The sequence below is a fragment of the Melozone crissalis genome, unplaced genomic scaffold (genome assembly GCF_028551555.1).
Source record: "Melozone crissalis strain CALT ecotype California unplaced genomic scaffold, PUWL_Pcris_2 ptg000006l_1, whole genome shotgun sequence".
Classification (NCBI taxonomy): domain Eukaryota; kingdom Metazoa; phylum Chordata; class Aves; order Passeriformes; family Passerellidae; genus Melozone; species Melozone crissalis.
In genome coordinates, this window is record NW_026535784.1 from 37,957,359 (window position 1) to 37,977,678 (window position 20,320).

Sequence of the window (20,320 nt, forward strand, 5' to 3'; positions counted from 1 at the left end):
GAGCCGTAAGGGTGAGCCGGACAGATTTGTTGATGTGAACAATGACCAAAAAAGGAGCGTTCTTTGTCAAGTAATTACCAAGGGCTTTCCTTGTGCTTTCCCTGAAATCCAGGTGAGAATCCTGCGTAGGATTTGAAGCCCGAGCTAAGATGGCTTGGTGCCGCCCAAGAGCTGCCTTGTGCGGTTCAGGGGAGCGTGTGTGCGCGCCCAGGCTGCTCCAGGTGCGCGGGGAAGGCTCTGCCTGCCTCCCTGCTGGGGAAACCCTGCTCCTGCCGCTGACAGCTCCGCCGCGGCTCTGCTCGGGATTACTAGTTTAATGTGTATTACATAATTGCTGGATTCGGCTCCTTCAACTCCTAAATCTTCAAAAACCGTTTATTCTATTGTCTAGCCAATAGAGGGTATTTCAACATCTTTTTCCCTGGCAAAACTGTAGTGCATTTCAAATTATTCTAAAATTACCCACACTTTTGGAGGACTAATATGCGTCTGTCCACGGAATGCAGTCATGGACGAGTCCAGCCAGGCCCGCCGAGGGCGACGGTATAATTATAATTAGTGGAAACGAGCGTGTTTTGCACCCGCTTGGAAAACCGTGGAGAGAGTGGCACTGAGAGAACAGAGCGAGGGCTGGGGGCAGCCCCTGCCTCGGAGGCGGTGCGGGAGAAGGGGGCGGGTGGGGGGGGCGAAGGTGAAAGGGGGAGATAGCCCCAAACCCACGCAGCGCTGGGGTATTTTTTTTTAATTCCTTCCCCTCGGCGCGGGCTGGGGGCGGTTTCCCGCCGGCGGGGCCCGCGGGTCCCTCCCGGCCGCGCATCCCGCAGTGCCGCGCCGCCGCTGCGGAGGCGGGCGGGGAGGGAGGGACGGGGCGGGCGCGGGGGGCGGGCGGAGGCAGGCGGCGGGCAGGGCGGGCAGGGGGAGCCGCGCTCCGCGCAGGCAGGGCAGGGCAGGGCCGGGCCAGCCGGGCCGAGCAGCGCCGCCGCCGCCGCCCGCCGTGCCCGAGCATGTCGGCGCGGGAGGCGGTGACCTACCTGCCGGAGAAGGGGCTGTACTGCCAGCGCCTGCCCGGCCGCCGGGCCCGCGGGGCGCCGCCGCCGCCGCGCAAGGGGAAGCGCGCCGACACCATGGGCTTCTACGGCACCCTCAAGATGATCTTCTACAAAGTGAGTGGCCGCCCCCCGCCTCGCCTCGCCTCGCCTCCCCGCGGGTGCGCGGCCGCGGAGGGCGCGGGGGAAGGGAAGGAGCGGCGGGCGGGGGCCGCGGCGGCGGCGGTCCGCGGGCGGAGACGTGCCGGCGGCGGGGGCTGCCGCCCGGCCGTAGCTGCAGTCAGCGCGCTGCCGGGGAGCGCTGCCAGCGCTTGGTGGCGGGCGGCGATGCGGAATGCAGTTTGCTGCCCCTTCTTTTCGTTTTTTATAGATACTAATTTTTTTTCATATGCTGCAGTCTCGGTTAGTTTGATAAATAAACGTTGTCTGAAGGAGTTGTGTTTTCCTAGCGACAAATTAAATGTTTAGAGGGATGTTTGCTCGACGGTTTCTGTGTTTTGGTTACACGGAGACCTTACTGATGTCTGAATCTTGTCACTAGACCTCTCTGCTGTAAGAAAGTTTTATCTTCTTCATATGATAAACGGCATTTTTGGCCGTCTATTTACTTAGCACCTTCTGAGATACTGAAAGTCAGTCTGCGTGGCGGACCTCATGTGAAAGTTGCCTAAAATGACTGAAAAAAACCCAGCCAAAAGAAACAGGTGAAATCATTATTAGGCAACATAATGCATGTTGTTTTCTTCGCTAACGCAAAAGAATAAATCACCAGAGCTGAGTGTTCTGCTGTAGGCTTTCTACTTCTTATTTTTAAGATGTGCTTTTGCAAAACTGCGTCTCCCTCTTGTGAGAAGCAGAAGAGGAATACGCTGATGATAATGTCTCAGAAAGGCAAGCTAGAAATAAAAATTTTTCGTGAACAGGAAGAATCCTTTCTGAAAACTCTATCGTCAAATACTGAAATTCGTTCTCAAACATCTTACTTATGCTTCCGGTAATTCTGATGGCTCACCCACCTAGCACAGCCATAAAAGATGGGATCCATTATTTTTCAGTGATCCTTGCAACTGGTTTTCTTGGGGGGAGCAGGGGGGACTGCTCCTCCTGGGGTGTGGGGAAGCAGCGAGGTGAGGCTGGTGATTTGGCAGCATGCAGGCGGTTCTGGCTCCGTGCTCGTCTGGTGAAATGTCGTGGAGTGTCCCATGTGAGGCATGGGCAAGAAAACACAGCTACAAGGCAAGCTCTTCAGGTTGTGCTGTAGCTGTTCCCATAAAAACCACCCTTAGCTTTCCTGTGTAAGCACTAATGAAGCAGAACATGAGATCTTTGGTGACCGTTTTAGGTAAAGCCATAAGGGTATTTTAAAAGTATAAATAACCAAAATCACAACAAAAGTATATGGACCATAAGCTTTAGAGAATCCTGTTGGGTTTGGGGTGTTTTGTTTTAGGTAGCTAGACTGATACCATAAATGGTTAATTAACTATGTTATAATACAACATTAAAAAAGATCAAATCATTAGTGTATGAAAGATGCCAACTTTTAAACTGTATCTTAAACATCAAATTTTGAAAAAAGGAAGCAAATGGTTATACTAAAGTCAAAATGTAATTTACTTTACTAATAATACTAATAGTTTATGTATTTTGCAGCTCAGAGTTGTAAACAGCAGTACACATTTTTCAGCTGGCTAAACTGTTGTGGTGTATCACATCTCAAAAAACAAAAAAAAAGGAAAACCAACAAAAAATCAGAAGTCGCATTTGGCACACATATGTCTCATTTAGTCCAAAAGTCTGTGGTTAAAGATTACCCAAATATGTAGAAAGTAATCTCTATTTGTCTGCCTAGATAAATATGGCTTTCATTGGTTTCCATCTCTTTGGTAATTTTTGCAGTCTGGCTTCCCCTTTTAGCAGCTGCCCTGCTCATTATTTGGTTTTGATCATATCTAATTGTGGGTGACATTCGAGACTAGGGTGTAGTGTTTTTCATCCATACCCTTCTTGGAAAAATACTGGTTAATCTGTCACTCAGTTTTACTGCAGTTTTAGAAATGTTTTCAATGTACAGCTTTAAGATAAAAATATAGACAAAAGATACAGTAATTTTTAATTTTTTTTTTAGGCCCTGAAATAAATACAGTTTATAATGCAGATAGACTCCCTAAAATTTAACCATTTCAATGAGAGACTAAGCAATGAACCTGAACACAAAGAATCCATGGCTTTGGTTTAGTTCCTTCACTCCTCTCCTGGGAGAACAGAGAGAGAACAGTTTAGTGAATAAACCAACACAAAATAAATTAACACAGTTCCACACACTTTTGCACATTTTGGGAATTAAAAGAATGTAATTCCAATAGATTTTGGACCCTAAAAGAGCAATAATATATACATGCACCTTCTAAAAAATATATCAAATATTGTTGAATTCAGAAAATAAAATACTGCTTTAAGTCATTTTATGAGTGTCAACTTTTTGAAATTTGGTATAAAAGTAGAAGGTAAAAATGTGTTAATTTTACAGAAGTACACATAACTAAGGTTGATTGTGTAACTAAATCCATGTTGTTACTCTTTTTCCCTCACCTTGCAGATGAAGAGAAAGTTGGACCATGGCTCCGAGGTCCGTTCTTTCTCTCTGGGAAAGAAACCCTGCAAAGTCTCAGAATACACAAGGTAATTAAATGCAATGACAGATCACTGGATCCTGATTCCTGCGTATATCCTGTCTTTCCAATTGCTGAGCCTGATTCATTAAGCTCCTCTTAATGTTAAAACACTGTAAAGCAAACAAGAGGTGGTATCAGCATTTGTATATTGCTTTGCTAATTTAAATTACGTGAACTGAAGATGAGTTTTAATGAAGTAGCCAGACTTGCATTTCTTCAGTTGAGGTTTGTGTTTCATTCTAAATATAGCATGCCCATTTACTTAAGAGACTTTTTGAGGGCTAGAGTATTCTTGGGAATAAAGTCAAACAGATTTTAAAAAGGGACATAACGATAAACCTTAAGACTATTAAAATTGTGATCAAATGTATCACTTTGCTATGGTAACAGGAGTGAGAGAATGGAAATTCATGTAGGCAGAGCAGACCATCTGATCTTAACAGGAACACACATGTATTTGCTATCCACAATGTGAAAGTATTAGGAGTTCTGCTCTGCTTCCTTGCTGCTGCTGTGTGGAGCCAGGAAGCACAAATCCCTGCTGCTGTTCCCACCAGGTGCTTCGTGGGGTAAAGCACTCCTAACCATGAGCAGCAGAGCAGGGCTGTGCATGCACGCCTTACAACTGCATTCTTACGATGTGGTTGCCATAACAATTGTGCTTGGATGTCACACTGCTTCCCATCCTGTTTGAATTTACAGTATTTTGTGTTTTTTCCCCACTATAAGCATCGTCCCTCCCGTGAGCCTCCCAAGGCTCTCTGGAAATGGCACTTCTTTTGAATGCACTACAGTAGTGTTCAGTCACTGATAGCTCTTGCAAATAGTTTACATTTTATTTCTCTTCCTTTAAGAGGTTTATCAGGTGATGAGTGAAAACTTAGGCAGCAGGTCCAAGGGTTGCTTTTTACATGTGTGGATGCTGCAGCAGAGTAAAGGAGGTGATGTGCTGTTGCTGAGAGGCACTTGTTGCAGCTTCCACATCCCCCCAGGCCTGCAGGTGGTGTCTTCTGATTTCTGAGTCAGTCTAATGGAAGGACTCTCTTGCTGGCCACCATTTCTTTAGTTGGCACACTGGGAGTTCTGTGCACTCCCAGAAGAGTAAACAGTTCAGCATTAAAGAAAAGCGAATTTTTGTCAAGTGTCTCTGTCAGGTTCAGAGGAACTGCTGGACTTGTCCAGCTTTCACAGAGACCTGACTCGTCGTTTCAGGGGGATGAAAACATGGAGGAAAATTGAAGCATGAACAAGTGTCTTCTGGTTTCATCTGAGGTCCAAGGAAAGAAACCTTTAAATCATGTTTTGAATGACTGTTTTTGACTGAGAACCAGTTTACAGCAGAAGAAAGTAAAGTGTAGCAGTTCTACTGGGGCAAGTTCAAGGCTACAATACTGCTCAGAACCAATAAAAACTAATTTCAAGTGCCTTTTTTTGGACCTTGAATGATAGGCCTTATGCTGATCTCTATGCAGGTGATTAGAATGACTAAGCTGTAAAATCACATTTTTATTTTGAAAATACTTTTAACTGACATTACTTGGATTTTGAGTAGCTATTGGCATAAAAGAATCCTTAAGTAACATTTGATCCTCCTCTCTTAAACTCTTTGATTTGGTTTTATCTAAATAATATGTAGGCAAATGATGCAGTTCTTGTGCCTGCTTGTTTCCATTTTCCCTAGGATCAGGGACTTTAAAATTGACCAGCTGATGAACTTTGTTTGCATATAACAAGTAAAGTCAGTAAACAAATGCCAGTGGGAGGATCCTTCATCTCTGAAACAGTATTTTCATACCAACTTCTGTTTCTGTTATTACTCAGCAAAATGAACAGTTAAAAATAGGCCTGCTCAAACCAATCTTTACTTTTCTTGACTAGTTTGGGTAAACGTTAGGACATGCTATGATTGTCCTTCAGAATAAGGAAGAGTAGAGTGAAATATTTGTAGAGCATAATGAGGTAAATATTAAAATGAACTTGCCTTGCATCATTTAAAGCTATTGCTGTAGCCACTGAATCAGTAAACCCTCTAAGCTCATGCCTGCTAAAAAGTTGGGTTTATCCTACAGAATAGCAGAGGGTTTTTTGGAGTCTCACACTATCTTTAAAGTGTTCATGTTTGTGCAAATACTACTGGGGTTCCATATTTCCTGCTAGGTAATACAGCTTTGATATTCTATGAATGAAGTACTTTATATATAAGAAACAAAACAAAACCAAAAGAAAAACCAATCCTGAAAATGAAAAAAACAATCAAACAAAAAAAAACCCAAACCGGAAAACACAGTCAGCTGTATTTCTTTAGACTCCCACAATAGGAGCTTAATCCCAGCTCTTTTAAAAGCTCCATTCCGTACGAATGAGCTGGTTTTTAACATGTCAGAGTGAAAAAAATCAAACTGTGATTCAGAGAGCACCTTTGGCTCCTTTTCCCTTTTCACTTCACACCCCCTCCCTTTAGTTCCTGTGTCATTCCATCAACACACAAACTAAAAGACCATATAGAGTATTTCAAAGCCCAATTCCAGACCACTAAGCCACTAGAACTGCTTGATATTACTAGCTCTTTGTCAATAAAATATATTAAAACCTAAAAATAGATTATTTTTCCCCTTTCTGTTTGGAGATGAAGCAGCACAAGCACATTTCACATACAGGTGGAAGTCTGAGATCTGGCTTCCTACATCCCCTGTCAGAAGGCAGCAGTGTAGCCCAGAAGGAAAGGAAATACTTTGGCAAGGAAAGGAATGTGTAAACCTGTATCTTTACACACAACTTGCTGGGCAGTTAACAGAGTGATAATTTTTCAGCCTTGAAATGTGATCCTTATTTCTCCCCTAGTTGGAGGGCTAGCACTGCAGGGGTAGAAGCAGGCAGATTTATCCATTTGAGGACTGACCTCTCGAGTGACCAGCAGAACAATTCTTCACGCTAATGCTTTTGCTTGAAGCTAAAGAGTTTCAGTAGTAGTTGCAAATTATATACCAGATTTTTTTTGCCCTCTTGTGAATTTTCCTTGATGTTTTACCTATGGCTGTCACTTTTTGTTTGTGTGGCAGTACCACGGGGCTGGTGCCATGTTCCGCCACGCCGACGACGTTTGGGGACCTGCGGGCAGCCAATGGCCAGGGGCAGCAGCGGCGCCGCATCACATCCGTGCAGCCGCCCTCCGGCCTCCAGGAATGGCTGAAGATGTTCCAGGTAACTGTGCTTGCAGAAATGAGCATCTGAAGCAGTTCTGCCTCCATGGTTTGTGTGAGGGAGCGCTTCAGTGGAGTTGGTTCTCCTTGTACATCCCAGAATGTCTATGCCATTGATTTCGTGTTCTCTTGCAATAACAAATGGGCATCAACTTTAAGGGATACTTGTTCCCTGTTTCAGCAGAAAATAACAGCTTTAACTGGTTTCTTAATAATATAATCCTTCCTGTTTAATGCTTTCACATCTTCTGCAAAGTCTGTCCAATGTGTAAGGGCTAACTACATGGCCTCAAGCCATTTTTGCTTGAGACTAGTAAGCTCTGGTGCATGGTTTGCTTCAGTGCAATTACAGCTCTAGATTTGTCGCAAGTCTGGTGTCTGCTAAGAAGAGAAAGAAAAGTTTATCAAAAATAGATTAAAAGGAAACTCAACCTGTATTTTTACTGATCTCTATGTACTGAACATGTCAGCCAGCACATGTGTACACAGCTGAAGGAAGAGGTTTTGTTTATCTTTTAAAATGCCTTTAGCAACGCCTGAAATTTTCTTATCTGGACAAAAGAAAAGATATGAAGGACAATGCTATGAACTGCTTGCATGGGTTGAAACTGAAATCTGCCTGGACACCAGTTAGGGAGCACCTGAGACAATTTTGTATATGGTAATACAAGTAAAGTTTGGGGCAAGCTTCTCCTTCTGGTCCACAGCCTGTACCATGGAGATCTTAACATTTTGCTCTGTGTTTTTAAGAAGCAGGGATAAGTCTTAGTCATTGATTTGAAAAATGGAAATATTATGTCTTCCTATCTTGATTAATAAACCGTTCCTTCTAAAAGCATTTTCAAAAGGGGCAACTAACAAATACAGGCATTGTTTCAATTACTGTAACAGGCAAAGATAAAAGAACAATATTGTAGATACAGGTATCTATCATACAATTTTGCAGGCAGAAATGTGCTTTGGCTTGATTCATGCTGCCACATAATACCATTGATCTCAATCACTGTCAGTTCTGAACATTAAAATAATAATGTAGAACCTCTTTCCTCTTTATTTTTACACATTTATGATCTGCTTAAACCAGTGGAAGCTTGAAATTAGGATTCTTGTACACATCATTCAATTTCTTAAAAATATTCACATTTAATTACTGTGGTGTATCTTTTTTTGAGACTGTTCATAGAAATATGTCTTTTTAACCCCTAAGAATCGTATTTGAATGGTACTACTTATATTTATATGGTAATGTAATACTATGTTGTATTTTAACATTTTGTAATGTTAGAACATTTGTACTAAGAAAAGCTATTTTGTTACAATATGTAACCTACATCAATGTAAGATTGATAGTTAGTGACAGTTACATATTTTTGAAAAAGATCATGAAAGAGGTTGAAGTGTTTGAGAGTGGTGCAGACACCCGTGACAGTAAGAGCAATGCTATTGGCTGTTTGGTTAGGATGAGTAGTCTGTAAGCCCATGAAAATTTTGCCTGTGTGGACAAATGTGTAAAGTGTGTAATGTAGAAAACATATTTTAATACATATATATTTAGATACTTTCAATTTGTCAGAATACTTAGTTGCAGTACTAAATACCTCAATGCTGATCTATAGTATTGAGAGAGAGGGAGAGGCCTCTCTCTCCTGACTGGAGATCATTGAGCAGCACTTATTGATCATGTCTGTCACTGGTAGTTTTTGTTGCATTCACAAAAGGGAGTCCCTTACTTATGAAGAAAAGCTTTCAGAGTCATGTAGCTCTATCTCAGTGTTACCTCTGCTTGCCTCCTCATTTTCTATGCGCTTATTTTTCACATGAGTTTCATGAAAGGGGCAAGTCTTACACAGCCAAATGATAAAAGCACATTCATAGGGAAGGTAGCTCTGCCCGAAGGGCAGGATTAAATGGCACATGCAGCATCATTCTTGCAATACAAAGTTTTTCCTGTAGAGAAACAGGAATGAGAGAACTTTCTTCGTGTACTGTGTACTTGCTAGTCCAGCTTGGTACCTCTCTCGTTTTATATGAAAATATAATTCCAATTAATTTTAAAGATAAATTTCTAGAGGCATGTTAGGGGGACATATGTACTGTTTCAGGTAAAACTGTTCTTTGGCATAGAAGCTGGCAGTGACCAGTGATACTTAGCTATTTTGAGGACTCTCACCTGTATGTTGGCCTTCCATCCAAAGGTCTCCTGATAAAATCAAGACCACTTTGCAAATATTAAGAAAACTTAAGATGGTCTATAAGGGTTTTTTTTTTAAATTTACTTTTTATGTGTATTTCCTGTTGTAGTGTTTTATAATTGATCTAAGCCTTTTGTTTTTAAAGTAGTGAAATAACGCAGAAGGGAGAAACAGTTGAACAGTTGCACTTTCTCTTTAAAAATAAAGTTGTATATGGATTTCAATGAAGTCTGGAGAGAAGAATAGAAAGGCATTTTATTAGATTCAAGTCAGTTAATTTCTTGAAGGTCTATTTATTTTTTCTGGTTTGCAGTGGCTCCTGACTTCAGGTCTTTTTAAAATCCACTTTAAGAGTTTTTAAAACCCAGTGCCCAAGTGTGTCTTTACCAAATTTTAAATCACCAAATTGCTTGGCATAAGTAAAAAAAAGTCAGCTGGATGCTAAGTTCAGTCAGATGTGATATTTGCTTTAAAAATTATTAAGCTCTCCATTCTTCCTACTTTATATACTAAGGGTTCTGGGTTTTTTTTAAATTTAAATAATTTATTTTAAAATGGCATTTTCATGGAAAATTGATTTTGAAAAGTTGTTCCATACACACCAATATAGGCAATCACTTTGAATAACTACTTGATTATTCAAATGAATGCTATCGTTTTACCTACAACTGGAAGCATTCTTTTTCACAGCAGTTTAGATAGTGTCCAAAATGCTTTTGCTATATCTGGCATTTTTTACATAAATAGTTGGCTTAGTCACCTAAACTCAAATTGCTTACCATTCTCCCTTCCAAAGATGCTCAGGAATGAATACATGTACAACTGACTAGTCCACCTCCTCTGTGAAGTAGGCATAAAGATTGTACCATGGCCAGCATTGCAGCATTTTCTGCTCTGTGTCTTGTGGTGGGACTAGTCAAGGGCTGGAGTTTCTGTGCAGCCCCTGCATGCAGCTCTGGGGAGATCTGCACTGCAGCTTCCCTCCCCTCCTGGCTGCAGCACCATTCCTGCCCTGTTCCAGAGCAGTCCTGCAGACTCACAGCAGGTCCCCTGCCCGTCCCTTTGGTTTGGCTCTCGTGGCAGTTTTGTTACATACAAGTTCAGCTGGTTTCAGAGAAAACTCTACGTTATCCAACATCTGGAAGGGTTGTGGAGTCTGAGCCACTCACAGCTCCTCTAGACAAGGTCCACCATGTGTGCTGCAAATATTCAGTCCAGGGGACCAGGCTGGGGACTGGGACTCTGATATGGGTTAATGAGGGGACTTCAGCACCAGCTGCTCCTGAGTCCCTCCTGTGTGACAAACTACTTGCTGTACAGCTCTACAGCTGCAGATGGTGTTTCTTTCAGTGCTTATGTGCTATTTTTATCCAGACTAAGGTACCCTCAGGGTGTGGGATGGCAGGGTTTTGGATAACTGATCCAAGAGCTGGACAGAAGCAGGCTCCGAGAAGAGCCCTTCTGCAGGTCTCAGTAATGACAGACCTCCATTAACAGTATTTAGTAATGGAGAACAGCACCCTGAAGTTAAACTCTTTAAAATAGATTGTCCTTAATATACCTATTATAGCAAAAGGATATAATTGCTACAAGCTGTAATTGCACAAATTGAAGGTAGCAGATGAGAGCTGAGCAATAGAAGGAAGAGTGCAGGTCATGGAAGAGGAGAGGTGCAGAAACAGATGATGGTAAAAAAGCAGGTGGCAGGTCAGACAGAAGGCGTGAGGTGGAAGTTGTAGAAGCAGCAAAGATGTTGTTTATACTGATTGTAAGGAAGCGAAGACATTTACCCAGAGTAGTGCAGGGGGAAAAGAGGGAATAGTTTTCAGTTAGGTAGTGCCATTGTTACAGCAGCTGCTTTACTAGGTGAGGAAAGGCTGGTGTGAGCAGCCAAAGACTTTGGCTGACAAATCAACACCTTCCCGAGGAAATGGGAGCAAAGAGGGGATATGTTTCTTTAGGATTCTGAAATCATTCGAAGAGCAGTATCAGTGGGCCCTGCTGGCTTCCCAAGGGCTATGTTAATGAATCCTGGAGTTATCTTTTCCAAGGGAACCCTTGCTCATAATAAAAACTTTAGTTCAATTTTACATTAAAATTGAATTTCAGTTTTGAAGACAAGGAAAGCAAAGGAAGACAATTAGCAAAAGTATTTTAAAGATTAAGTATATTCTTTACAAGGGCCTTCAATCTGAAAGGGAATTGCCTGGTAGAAATCGAAGGTGTCTGGTCACGATGCAACCTGTCTCAAAAGTCTCTGGTCTTCTACAAAGTTTGAAACTTTGCAAACTGGCCCACAGTTGCTTTTTCTTTTTGTTTTGCAGCGTTTGTTTACTGTTGTTTCTCATCAGAGCCACAGATACTCCTTTTCCCTTCTGCCTGATGAGCTACATGCAGTTTTCCTGCAAGTGGATCAAGCTACAGGGCCCAGAAACAGAATTTACTAGTCTTGTCTTCATTAATGCAAACAGTTGTGTTCATCTGGCAAGACTTCCTCCCAGTTTTCCATGCCAGACATTTCCCTCAGAGACCCCTCACCAACTGTAGCTGGAGGTTTGTTTGCTTAAGTGAAAGACTGAGGGGACAATGTCCTAGAGACAGCATTTTGTAGCAGTTGATTACTTAAGAAGATCCGTAGGAAGCTGCCTGTACCCATCCCCTAATGATGACAGACAGATAAAAGAGGGTTCTGCTTTTAGTCATTAGTAACTCTTTCTCATTCTGGAATCTTTTCCCTTTTCTGTCCAGATCTGTATTAAGTTTTAAAAACCAACTAAGTGTAAGAGAGTTACAGATTAAGATAGCATACAGTGACATTATTAATTAATAACATGTTGGTAACTGCTAGCAACATTTGCCACAGCAGCAAACAATGCTCTTCAGGTAGAGTTGTTCTAATTTAGTAAATGTAGCTGCTTATAAATTAAGAGTAGACTGACCTTGGAAATTTATATTATAAGGAAGTAGCACCAGTATTGCTTTCCCTCTTTTTAATTCTCTTAAATTCAAACACGGCTGACAGATGACATTAAAGACTGCAAACGTTTGTACCTAACACCAGCTAAGCTGTGGGTTAATGAAACAAACAGCAGTTGGAAAATTGGTGAGATAAACAGTACCTCAGTGCATGATTTATGGAGAACTGCTCTGTGATGCATATGTTTCTATTGAAAGAAATTTATAATAAAAGCTGTTTACAACAGCACTGCTGCAAGTTTGACTGAGACAGTCTGGTTTCTTTGTAATATTCTGAGATATTGGGTATGAGACATGGAAACCCTCATCTCCTGTGGTGATACTGCATACACACAGGTGGATGGGGAATGTTTTCTTGCCAGCTCAAACCATTTTACCAATTGCCCACATTGTGTGGAAAGGCTCAGGTCAGGAGCTTCCTCCTCCATTAGGGTAGGCTGTCCAGTAGCTGGCACACATTGCTGCAGGCAGGGGCATGGCCGTGGGGCGAGGCAGCTGCAGTCCCAGAGTGCTCGCTCCGTAACTGAGCCACCTCCACTGCCCTGAGGCACTCGGGCCACTTGGAAGTCCCCATGGCCATGGTTTGGGTAAATTATATTTCTACTGACATTTCAAGTATTTTGATGTTTTAATTAGGGAGAAACAATGCAATGCTGTGATCTTTTTATGTTGAGTAAAGCTGGGTATTCATCTGCTTTACATTCACTTTCAGAAATTCCACCTTCTTCTTCATTTGCCTCATTGTTCTGGCAGAAACTGCACAGTACACTAACACTGTAGTATTGTGGAGACCAGAGTGAATTTTCAGAGTCAAATCCAAATTTAGAGCATAAGTAGTAAAGATCCTGAGATACATAGCAGACTGATACAGAAATCTAAATTGTAAGGTATCTTGCCCTCTTTTTTTAAGTTTGAGTTAGCCTCTTATGATAACTGTAATATCATTTGTATGTGCTAATTTACTTGTAAATGTCATTCTAGAAGACATTTGAGAATAGGAATGTGAATCTGCTCTCAAAAATTGTGATGTCTCATTTTCTCTCTAAGGTGTTATTTGTGCTCTAATTCTGTTGCTAAATCAGCTAGCGATAACTGCTGTTTTTTTCTGTAAAGTTTTTTTTCTTTAAATTGTTTTCATATAACGAATCAAAGCTCTTTGATGAGCACAAATGAGTTTAAGACATGGTTTTTAGATCCTCAGTATATTAAGTTACAAATTTTTTTTCCTACAAATGATGCTACTAATCTGCTATGCTCCCAATTGAGTGCCTTATTAAAATCTTCAAATTTTATAGCACCCATTAGTAAAAATGTGGAGTAAGAAAATTACCAATCAAAATTCCCTGTTTATTCAAGTGTAAGTTGATACTTACAAAATATGCATTGGTTTATAGCCAAGATTCTGAAATTACAACATTGTCACTTAGGGACACACTGTAGTAATAATCAGAGAGTAAGCTAATGTACTTTTCAAGAAAGTTTTTTACTTTCCTTTCCTCTTATTTCAAGATTTTGGTCTACCAGATGAAACATAAAAATTAAAAGCTCTCATCTCACTTGAATGCACAATAGAGAAAGGGTGTTCATTCTATTGCAACCCCTCCGTTGTCTGTAGCATGTGTGTAGATTTCATCAGCTTCAAAAGAAGCTTAATTAATTCAATTATTATTACTAAATATTATTATCTATTTAATTGCCAATCTGTATGTGCGTATAACAAATCCTTTCTTAGCTTATGAATTAGTGTAGTAATTTTGAATATTTTGTGTTGATTAACTCCTCATTTCTGTGTCATTAGCATGAGCATTTATCTCCTGGCTTTTTATATGCTTGTATATAGTTCAATGAAGAAACTTAATTTGCCTTATTGGCACAGCAGTGGCACTTATTGGTATAAACCAAACCAGTTTGTTAAACTAAGCTCACTCTTTGTTTCTTCTTCCCTTGCAGAGCTGGAGCGGACCAGAGAAGTTGCTTGCTTTAGATGAACTCATTGATAGTTGTGAACCAACACAAGTAAAACACATGATGCAAGTGATAGAGCCCCAGTTTCAAAGAGACTTCATTTCCTTGCTCCCAAAAGAGGTGAGAATTATGGGGTAATATTACATTCTGAAGTGCCTGGGCTGCCATCTTTAGAAAACTTCTGTGCTGATTTTGCCAACGTATCAATGTAAACTCATGTTAGAGGTTCACTGTTTGGAACACTGCCATAGCATGTCTACTGTAATTTCAGGTTGACATATCTCTGTCTCTTGATAGCATTTAGATACTTGGAAATACAGATGACCCCTTTAAACAAAATCCCAATAGCTCTAAAAATATCTCTGTATCTTAATTGGGCCAATTGTGCTTTTTTGGGGGAACTAATTCTGTTATGGCACACACACACACACAGAGATTTCCTCTGGATGCAAGACCTCTCTGCACATTATTCTCTGAGTGTAAGCATTATTTTTAATGCTGTAAGACGTGAGTGTTTTGTTAATATTATTTTTAAATTTTTTTTAGACAAACAGAACCCTAAAATCTCTACCAAATATACAAAAACTAAACCCCGAAAAGCACTTCTTACTAAGGATCAGGCCAAACTGTAATTAGCAGACACCTTACAGTAAATCCTCCACTGAAAATCAGATCATGTTGTATCCAGTTAAAGAGAAACTGAGATTTAGATTTTGGTGTGTGTAATTAAGTGCTGTCCACACAAGAGTAATTTGTGATGTCATCACAGTGAGAACATAAGGATGGATATGCAAGGTTATAAACCCAGTTTGCTGGAGTTACTGAATAAATGTATTTTAGCTGACTTATAAATAGTACTTCTCACCTTGATTGATTTTAGGAAGGTAAGTCTCAATTCCTTACAGTTTGCAAAGCAGGTTCTTTTAAGTTATTCTGGTGTTTGTATTTGGTTGCTATGTTTGACATGGTTTTATTACCTGAAGACTGTTTCATGTCTCTGTTCTTTGACACTCTTTTCTGACATATATCCTATTTTTGAATACTTGCATGTACAAAACCCTTCTTTCCTTTACTACACTGTCATATCTGCACAAGTCTGGAAGTGTCACAGCCTTCCCTTGCTGGCTGGCATTTGTAAGGGTTGGAATCAATTTATGCAGCAAGTATTAACTTAGTACGCAGGACATGAGATTGGTATTTAGAGAAGTAATTCCTGCAGCAGCCTTCTTAGGGAGTGGAAAGGACACTGGGGGAGGAGAAGAGTTCAGCAGCACCCCTGCATGGTTGCCGTATTTCTAGAGAAGCTGTCCAAAGCATCAGAAACAGAGGGAGGCAACAAGAATTTATGTTTTGAAGAGACAGAAGGTACTTTGCCACATCTGCATCTAGTCAGTCTGGAAATTCAACAGACAATTGATAATAGTAACTCAGAGATCAGTTCTCTTTGAATGATTTTGTGGCAATACTCACTGAAGTACAACCAGTGATCTAGCTACACTGTAACAAAAGATCATGTCATAATTTCGGTTTTCACAATTTCTTCACAGAGAAAATACAGTACTTAGCAGTAAAACTTCCTCACTTAGGTTTCTTCCCTCCCCTGTAAACTACTAATATTTAATTTGTTTATTTCTGGTGGGATTCCTGCCTCTTTAAAGCAGAATATTGTAACATGTAGCTTCATGACAGGCTGACTTCACCAGTGAAGTTGGCTTGAATAATTTTTGCTTCCTAACCCCGAGTCACTGTCACCAAAATTACCCGAGTTAAAAAAAGCCACGGAGCTGACTCCACCATCTCCTGTGCTGTTCCCTCAGCCAGATCTCCCCAGCAGGGCTGTCCCCAGCTGCTGAGTGCTGGCTGCAGTGGGGGGTGTTCTCTGAGCTGTGGGGGCACGAGTGAGTTGTTGGGGTCAGTAATTCCATGAGGAGGCTTCCCTGGCACAGGCAGCCCCCTGTGCAAACACGCTCCCTTGGGCTGTCGCTCCACATTAACATCTGTGCTTAGCTGCAGTGCTGCTGGATGCTGTGCACTGATCTTATTACCAAACCAGAACAGGAAGATGATGTGGACAGCAGGGTTTTGCTTCAAAACCATTGTCTGCAATGCAAAGGCAATAACTGAAATGCCAAATAACTGTGGAAATGTTTGTTTTCCTCCCGATAATGCAGCAGTCTAACAGTTAATATGAAATAAATACTCTTGTTTTCTTGCTCAGACTTTAGAAATAATTATTCAAATTAGTTATTTATGAAAATCAGGTTGAGACACCAATAGATAAAGAGTTCTGCTGAAATCAGTAATAGAAATGTTGTCGGTTCTGTGTGTTTAAGTGAAGAAAGTGGCAAGAAACTGCTTGCAGTTGGGTGTTATTAACACTTCAACAGAGAGTAGTCGTAAATCCAGTTCAGTCAAAGGTCAGATCTTTGCTACCTGAAATTTTCTTATGACTAGATCCATGAGCTGAGACAAAGGGATGTCATCTTTTATCCACTGCTAATCCTAAAGTCAGCTGTGGGCTGTGTTGACCATTGATGACTGTTTAGATAAATCTAGTCTAAAATAAATGTTACCCATATTTAACCTGGTTTAGACTCGGTTGGTTCATAGGTTTAATTAACACCAGCTTAGCAAATGTCTGTGTTTGTATAGATAGTAATTTTAAAGTAATATTTAAACAAACTGCTATCAACTGAGGAACATTCAGCAAAAAATGGAAAGGGGCCGTGTCATGTTTGAGTTTTGTCACATGCAGGTCTATGTGATGTGTGTTAGGAAACAGCACTTGCTCAGTAACTTCACATGCCAGGAATGAAGACAGAATGTCTAAAAGGACTAGTACAGTTTTTGCTCCTGTAATAGAGAGCCTTACACCAGATCCCAAATGCTGACTCCCTGAGTAAGGAGAGAAGGTTCTTCAGGTTTGTGGCCTGGGGTGCCTACAGGATCCAACACATTCATTTAAGGCACAGGTCCCTCTAATGTGGAGTGCTGTGAGCTCCCCATGAGCTGCAGGTGATGACTTGCAAACAAGGTGTGTGTGCAACCAAAATGCAAGTAGCTGCAACGTGCTGAATTTTTATTTCCTGCTCACACTGGCTTGTCTAGATCACCAAATGTTTCTCACAAAATAAAGTGAAAAATCTTCTGAGGTCAACAGCCTGCAGTTATGACTTCCTTAGTAAATTTCCATCTTTGCTGCTTTGAAGGGCAGATTCTGTTTATATATTTCTATTTATCTATCTAATCTCATAACTTCAGTTAAAAATGAAATTGAACGTCCTAAACAAAATAGATGCAAGCAGAAGTAGAAGTGGGTGATCTAATTTCCTGGACAGCTTCTACATCCTGTTAATTACTGAGAAAGTCCCCAATGTAAGCATGTTAGTAGTTCTCTGCATTCATGTTTATCAATATTGTTCTTTCTGCAGTTTTTAGAGACTTTGTGCATTTCCTGTGACTTTCCTGCATCTTACACTTACTGTCCGTGACTAGGGAGTTGTATTGTTGCTGTCAAGTAGAAACGCTGTACTTGGTCATCACACCCTTAATGATACACTCCTTGTGTTTAGGATTGTGATTTATATGCCTCTGTTTAAGGCTTCATGGAGAGGTGGAGATTTTGGGGGCTTTATTGTGGTCACTATATGGCTTAGCTCAGTCTGAGAAGGTGTGAATTTTTCCCAATAAACTTTAGTTTTGTCACATGGAAAAACTCATCTTCCATTTACTTTCTGGTGCTCGTTAGGATTTGCCCTGTGGTTTTGGTAACAAGCTCTACTGAAGTTACATGGCCTGATCCTACTGGATCCAAATCCATAAAGCTCCTTGTAACTCCACCCAGGAGTGTGTTTGAATTCTCATCAGAAAATAAGCAATACCTACACTGCCTTTCCTATGACTGCAGAGTAGTTTGAGCTCTGGGGAATGTAGCATTTACTTGTTCTGTATTTGGGCTTTCTGAGTGATGTTTCTCATCACAATGTACATCCCTATCTGCTCACATGGAGAGCACTGTACTTTTTAGTTCAACCTTCAAAATAACTTTTGTTGAAATTGTTAGGTAAAATAACATAGACATAATTACTTTGGTAATAATTTTTCTAATGATTCAAAGTAATGTGGCTTACATTTTTTAAAAAAAGTAGTAATTATTTCAGCTGACACCTATTTTCTTGCAAATGCAAGAATCATTTTGTGATATGATCTGTAAGGATTTAGTTACTTACGATGATTGTTATACTTCCACATGCCCACAGGAATAAACTGGAGTCTGTTAAGTTTCAGAGATTGTTTAATAATTTATCGTTCCAATTTTCTGTATTTCAGCCCCTGATGTGTGATAGTAAATGGAGTTATTTCACTTTTCTCTTCAAAAGCAGTACAGAAAATACACTCTCTTCTTATTTTTTACAGCTGGCACTGTATGTGCTGTCATTCCTGGAACCCAGGGACCTTCTGCAGGCAGCCCAGACATGTCGTTACTGGAGAATTCTGGCTGAAGATAATCTTCTCTGGAGAGAGAAGTGCAAAGAGGAAGGTAAGGCTGAGCAAAATGATGGATGTAATGGTCAAAGTGTTGCCATCATAAAAAGTGCGGTTCATTTTTATAATAAGCTTAAAGTTTTACGAAAGCAATTAGTGTGACTTTAGATTTAGTGCTAGTTATGCTTTAAGCTATATGGTATGTATCTCTGTTGAAAGCAGGGAATAGAAATAATCCATGGAGTGCTGGAGTTTAGGCTTTGAATATCTTGTTTATAAAGTATGCTAGTTGCATGTTTTTAGAATACAATTGGGATTGCTTTTTGAGGATTGTGTTTATTCAAAATGCTACCAAAAGAAATAACAGCTGAGGTGTAAAAATGATAGGAGTATAGCCTGGCAGTTGTAGCACGGAGGAAAAACTGTTTCAGTGCTTGGTAGAAGGGCTGCTGTAATTTCACGTCACTTGTAGGATAATTAAGGCAGAGGTGGCACATGGTAGTGGGAGAAGGTGCTAAAAGGTTTGCTTGGAGAGGGACACACAGTCCATTAGCCACATGGATATTATCCTGCTCATGCCAATTCAAGAAGATATGGTGCTCCAGCACTGATATGAATGGGCAAAAAAAAGGCTCCCATGAAAGTAGCCGTGTATTTGTGCACATGGAGAATGCAAGCTCTTATTTTTAAGGATAATTATAGGAACAAGAAGTCTCTTTGGACCAGGAGGGAAGGCGGGGGGTAGAAGACTGCATACATGTGATCCCAGAGCAGTCTCATCGTGGACACAGGACCCTGTCCATACTGCCTTGGATTATGGAGACAAGGCCTTCTGAGGGGTTGATGCAAAGGCTTCAAAAAACAAAACAATGTCAGTTGTAGCTGGCTATTTGTGAGGGCACCTAATATGCTTTCTTTTGTGATGGAAAGCAGGTGTCTGACCTCCTAAATCTTCTCTACAGATTCTCCTCTTAAAAATTTCAGTGAAAATGCATTAAAAGGACAGAGTGATAAAAAGAAGGTTGAGAGGGGAATGAGCTTACATTTGTGAGATTACAAGTAAGACTAAATACATCCAGGTAGGAGAGCACAGGCAAGCAGGCCAGTATTGCAGCCTGCTTAGCCTCAGTGAGCTGCTCAGTAACACGAAGGAGCCCTTAATTCAAGGTTGCAGGCAGAGACGGAGCTAAAGGCAGAAGAGTGAAATCCACATAGTGGCAAGACACAAGACTTCTGCCAGTAATGAAATGCAGTGGAGAGAAGAGCTGCATAGAAAAGAGAGCAGGGTGAGAGAATTGTAAAAAAAGCTGTATCTGTAGTAGCAAGGGTAAAACAAAGCTCTGCTGCTTAAGTGTGAAGTCAGAAAGGGCATAGCTATACTTAAATTCCAGCCAAGAGAGGACAATGCCAAAAGCACTCAGCCTTTCAGATCAAGAAAGTAATTAAAAGCTCACTAATACCAGGAGTCACAGTGAACTTAAAGGTAATGAAGATGGGTGACCAGAGTGGAGAACCACAGACAGAAAGGTTGACTTCTCAGACTGTTCCAGAATAAGCATGTAAGTGGTTAAGGAGGTTTTTGGACAGTACCCATTTGTAAAAAACAATATTCTGCTGCATTGCCTCAGAAACGGGGATCCAAACCCGAGCTAGGAGGTTGCCAGCAAGGAATGATGAACTAGAGCATTTTCAGTTGTGATTATGGTAATGATTATGCTGAACTGACAAGGACAGAGAGAGTATAAATCTCTGAGGAGCAGGATGGTGTCACTGACACACAA

General features: G+C 40.9%; 1 protein-coding gene across 2 annotated transcripts in view; it reads left to right on the top strand.

Moving 5' to 3' along the window:
* FBXW7 (F-box and WD repeat domain containing 7) overlaps positions 1–20,320 on the top strand; it is a 176,701-nt gene that overhangs the window by 142,479 nt on the left and 13,902 nt on the right. The window contains exons 1-5 of one of the 2 annotated variants that reach the window (XM_054294357.1): positions 1,005–1,163; positions 3,646–3,728; positions 6,781–6,922; positions 14,040–14,174; positions 18,471–18,594. In XM_054294357.1, the coding sequence (XP_054150332.1) occupies positions 1,005–1,163; positions 3,646–3,728; positions 6,781–6,922; positions 14,040–14,174; positions 18,471–18,594 (643 nt within the window). Of the gene's footprint in view, positions 1–1,004; positions 1,164–3,645; positions 3,729–6,780; positions 6,923–14,039; positions 14,175–18,470; positions 18,595–20,320 lie in introns of those variants that run through there. The other variant, XM_054294353.1, reaches the window with a different exon arrangement.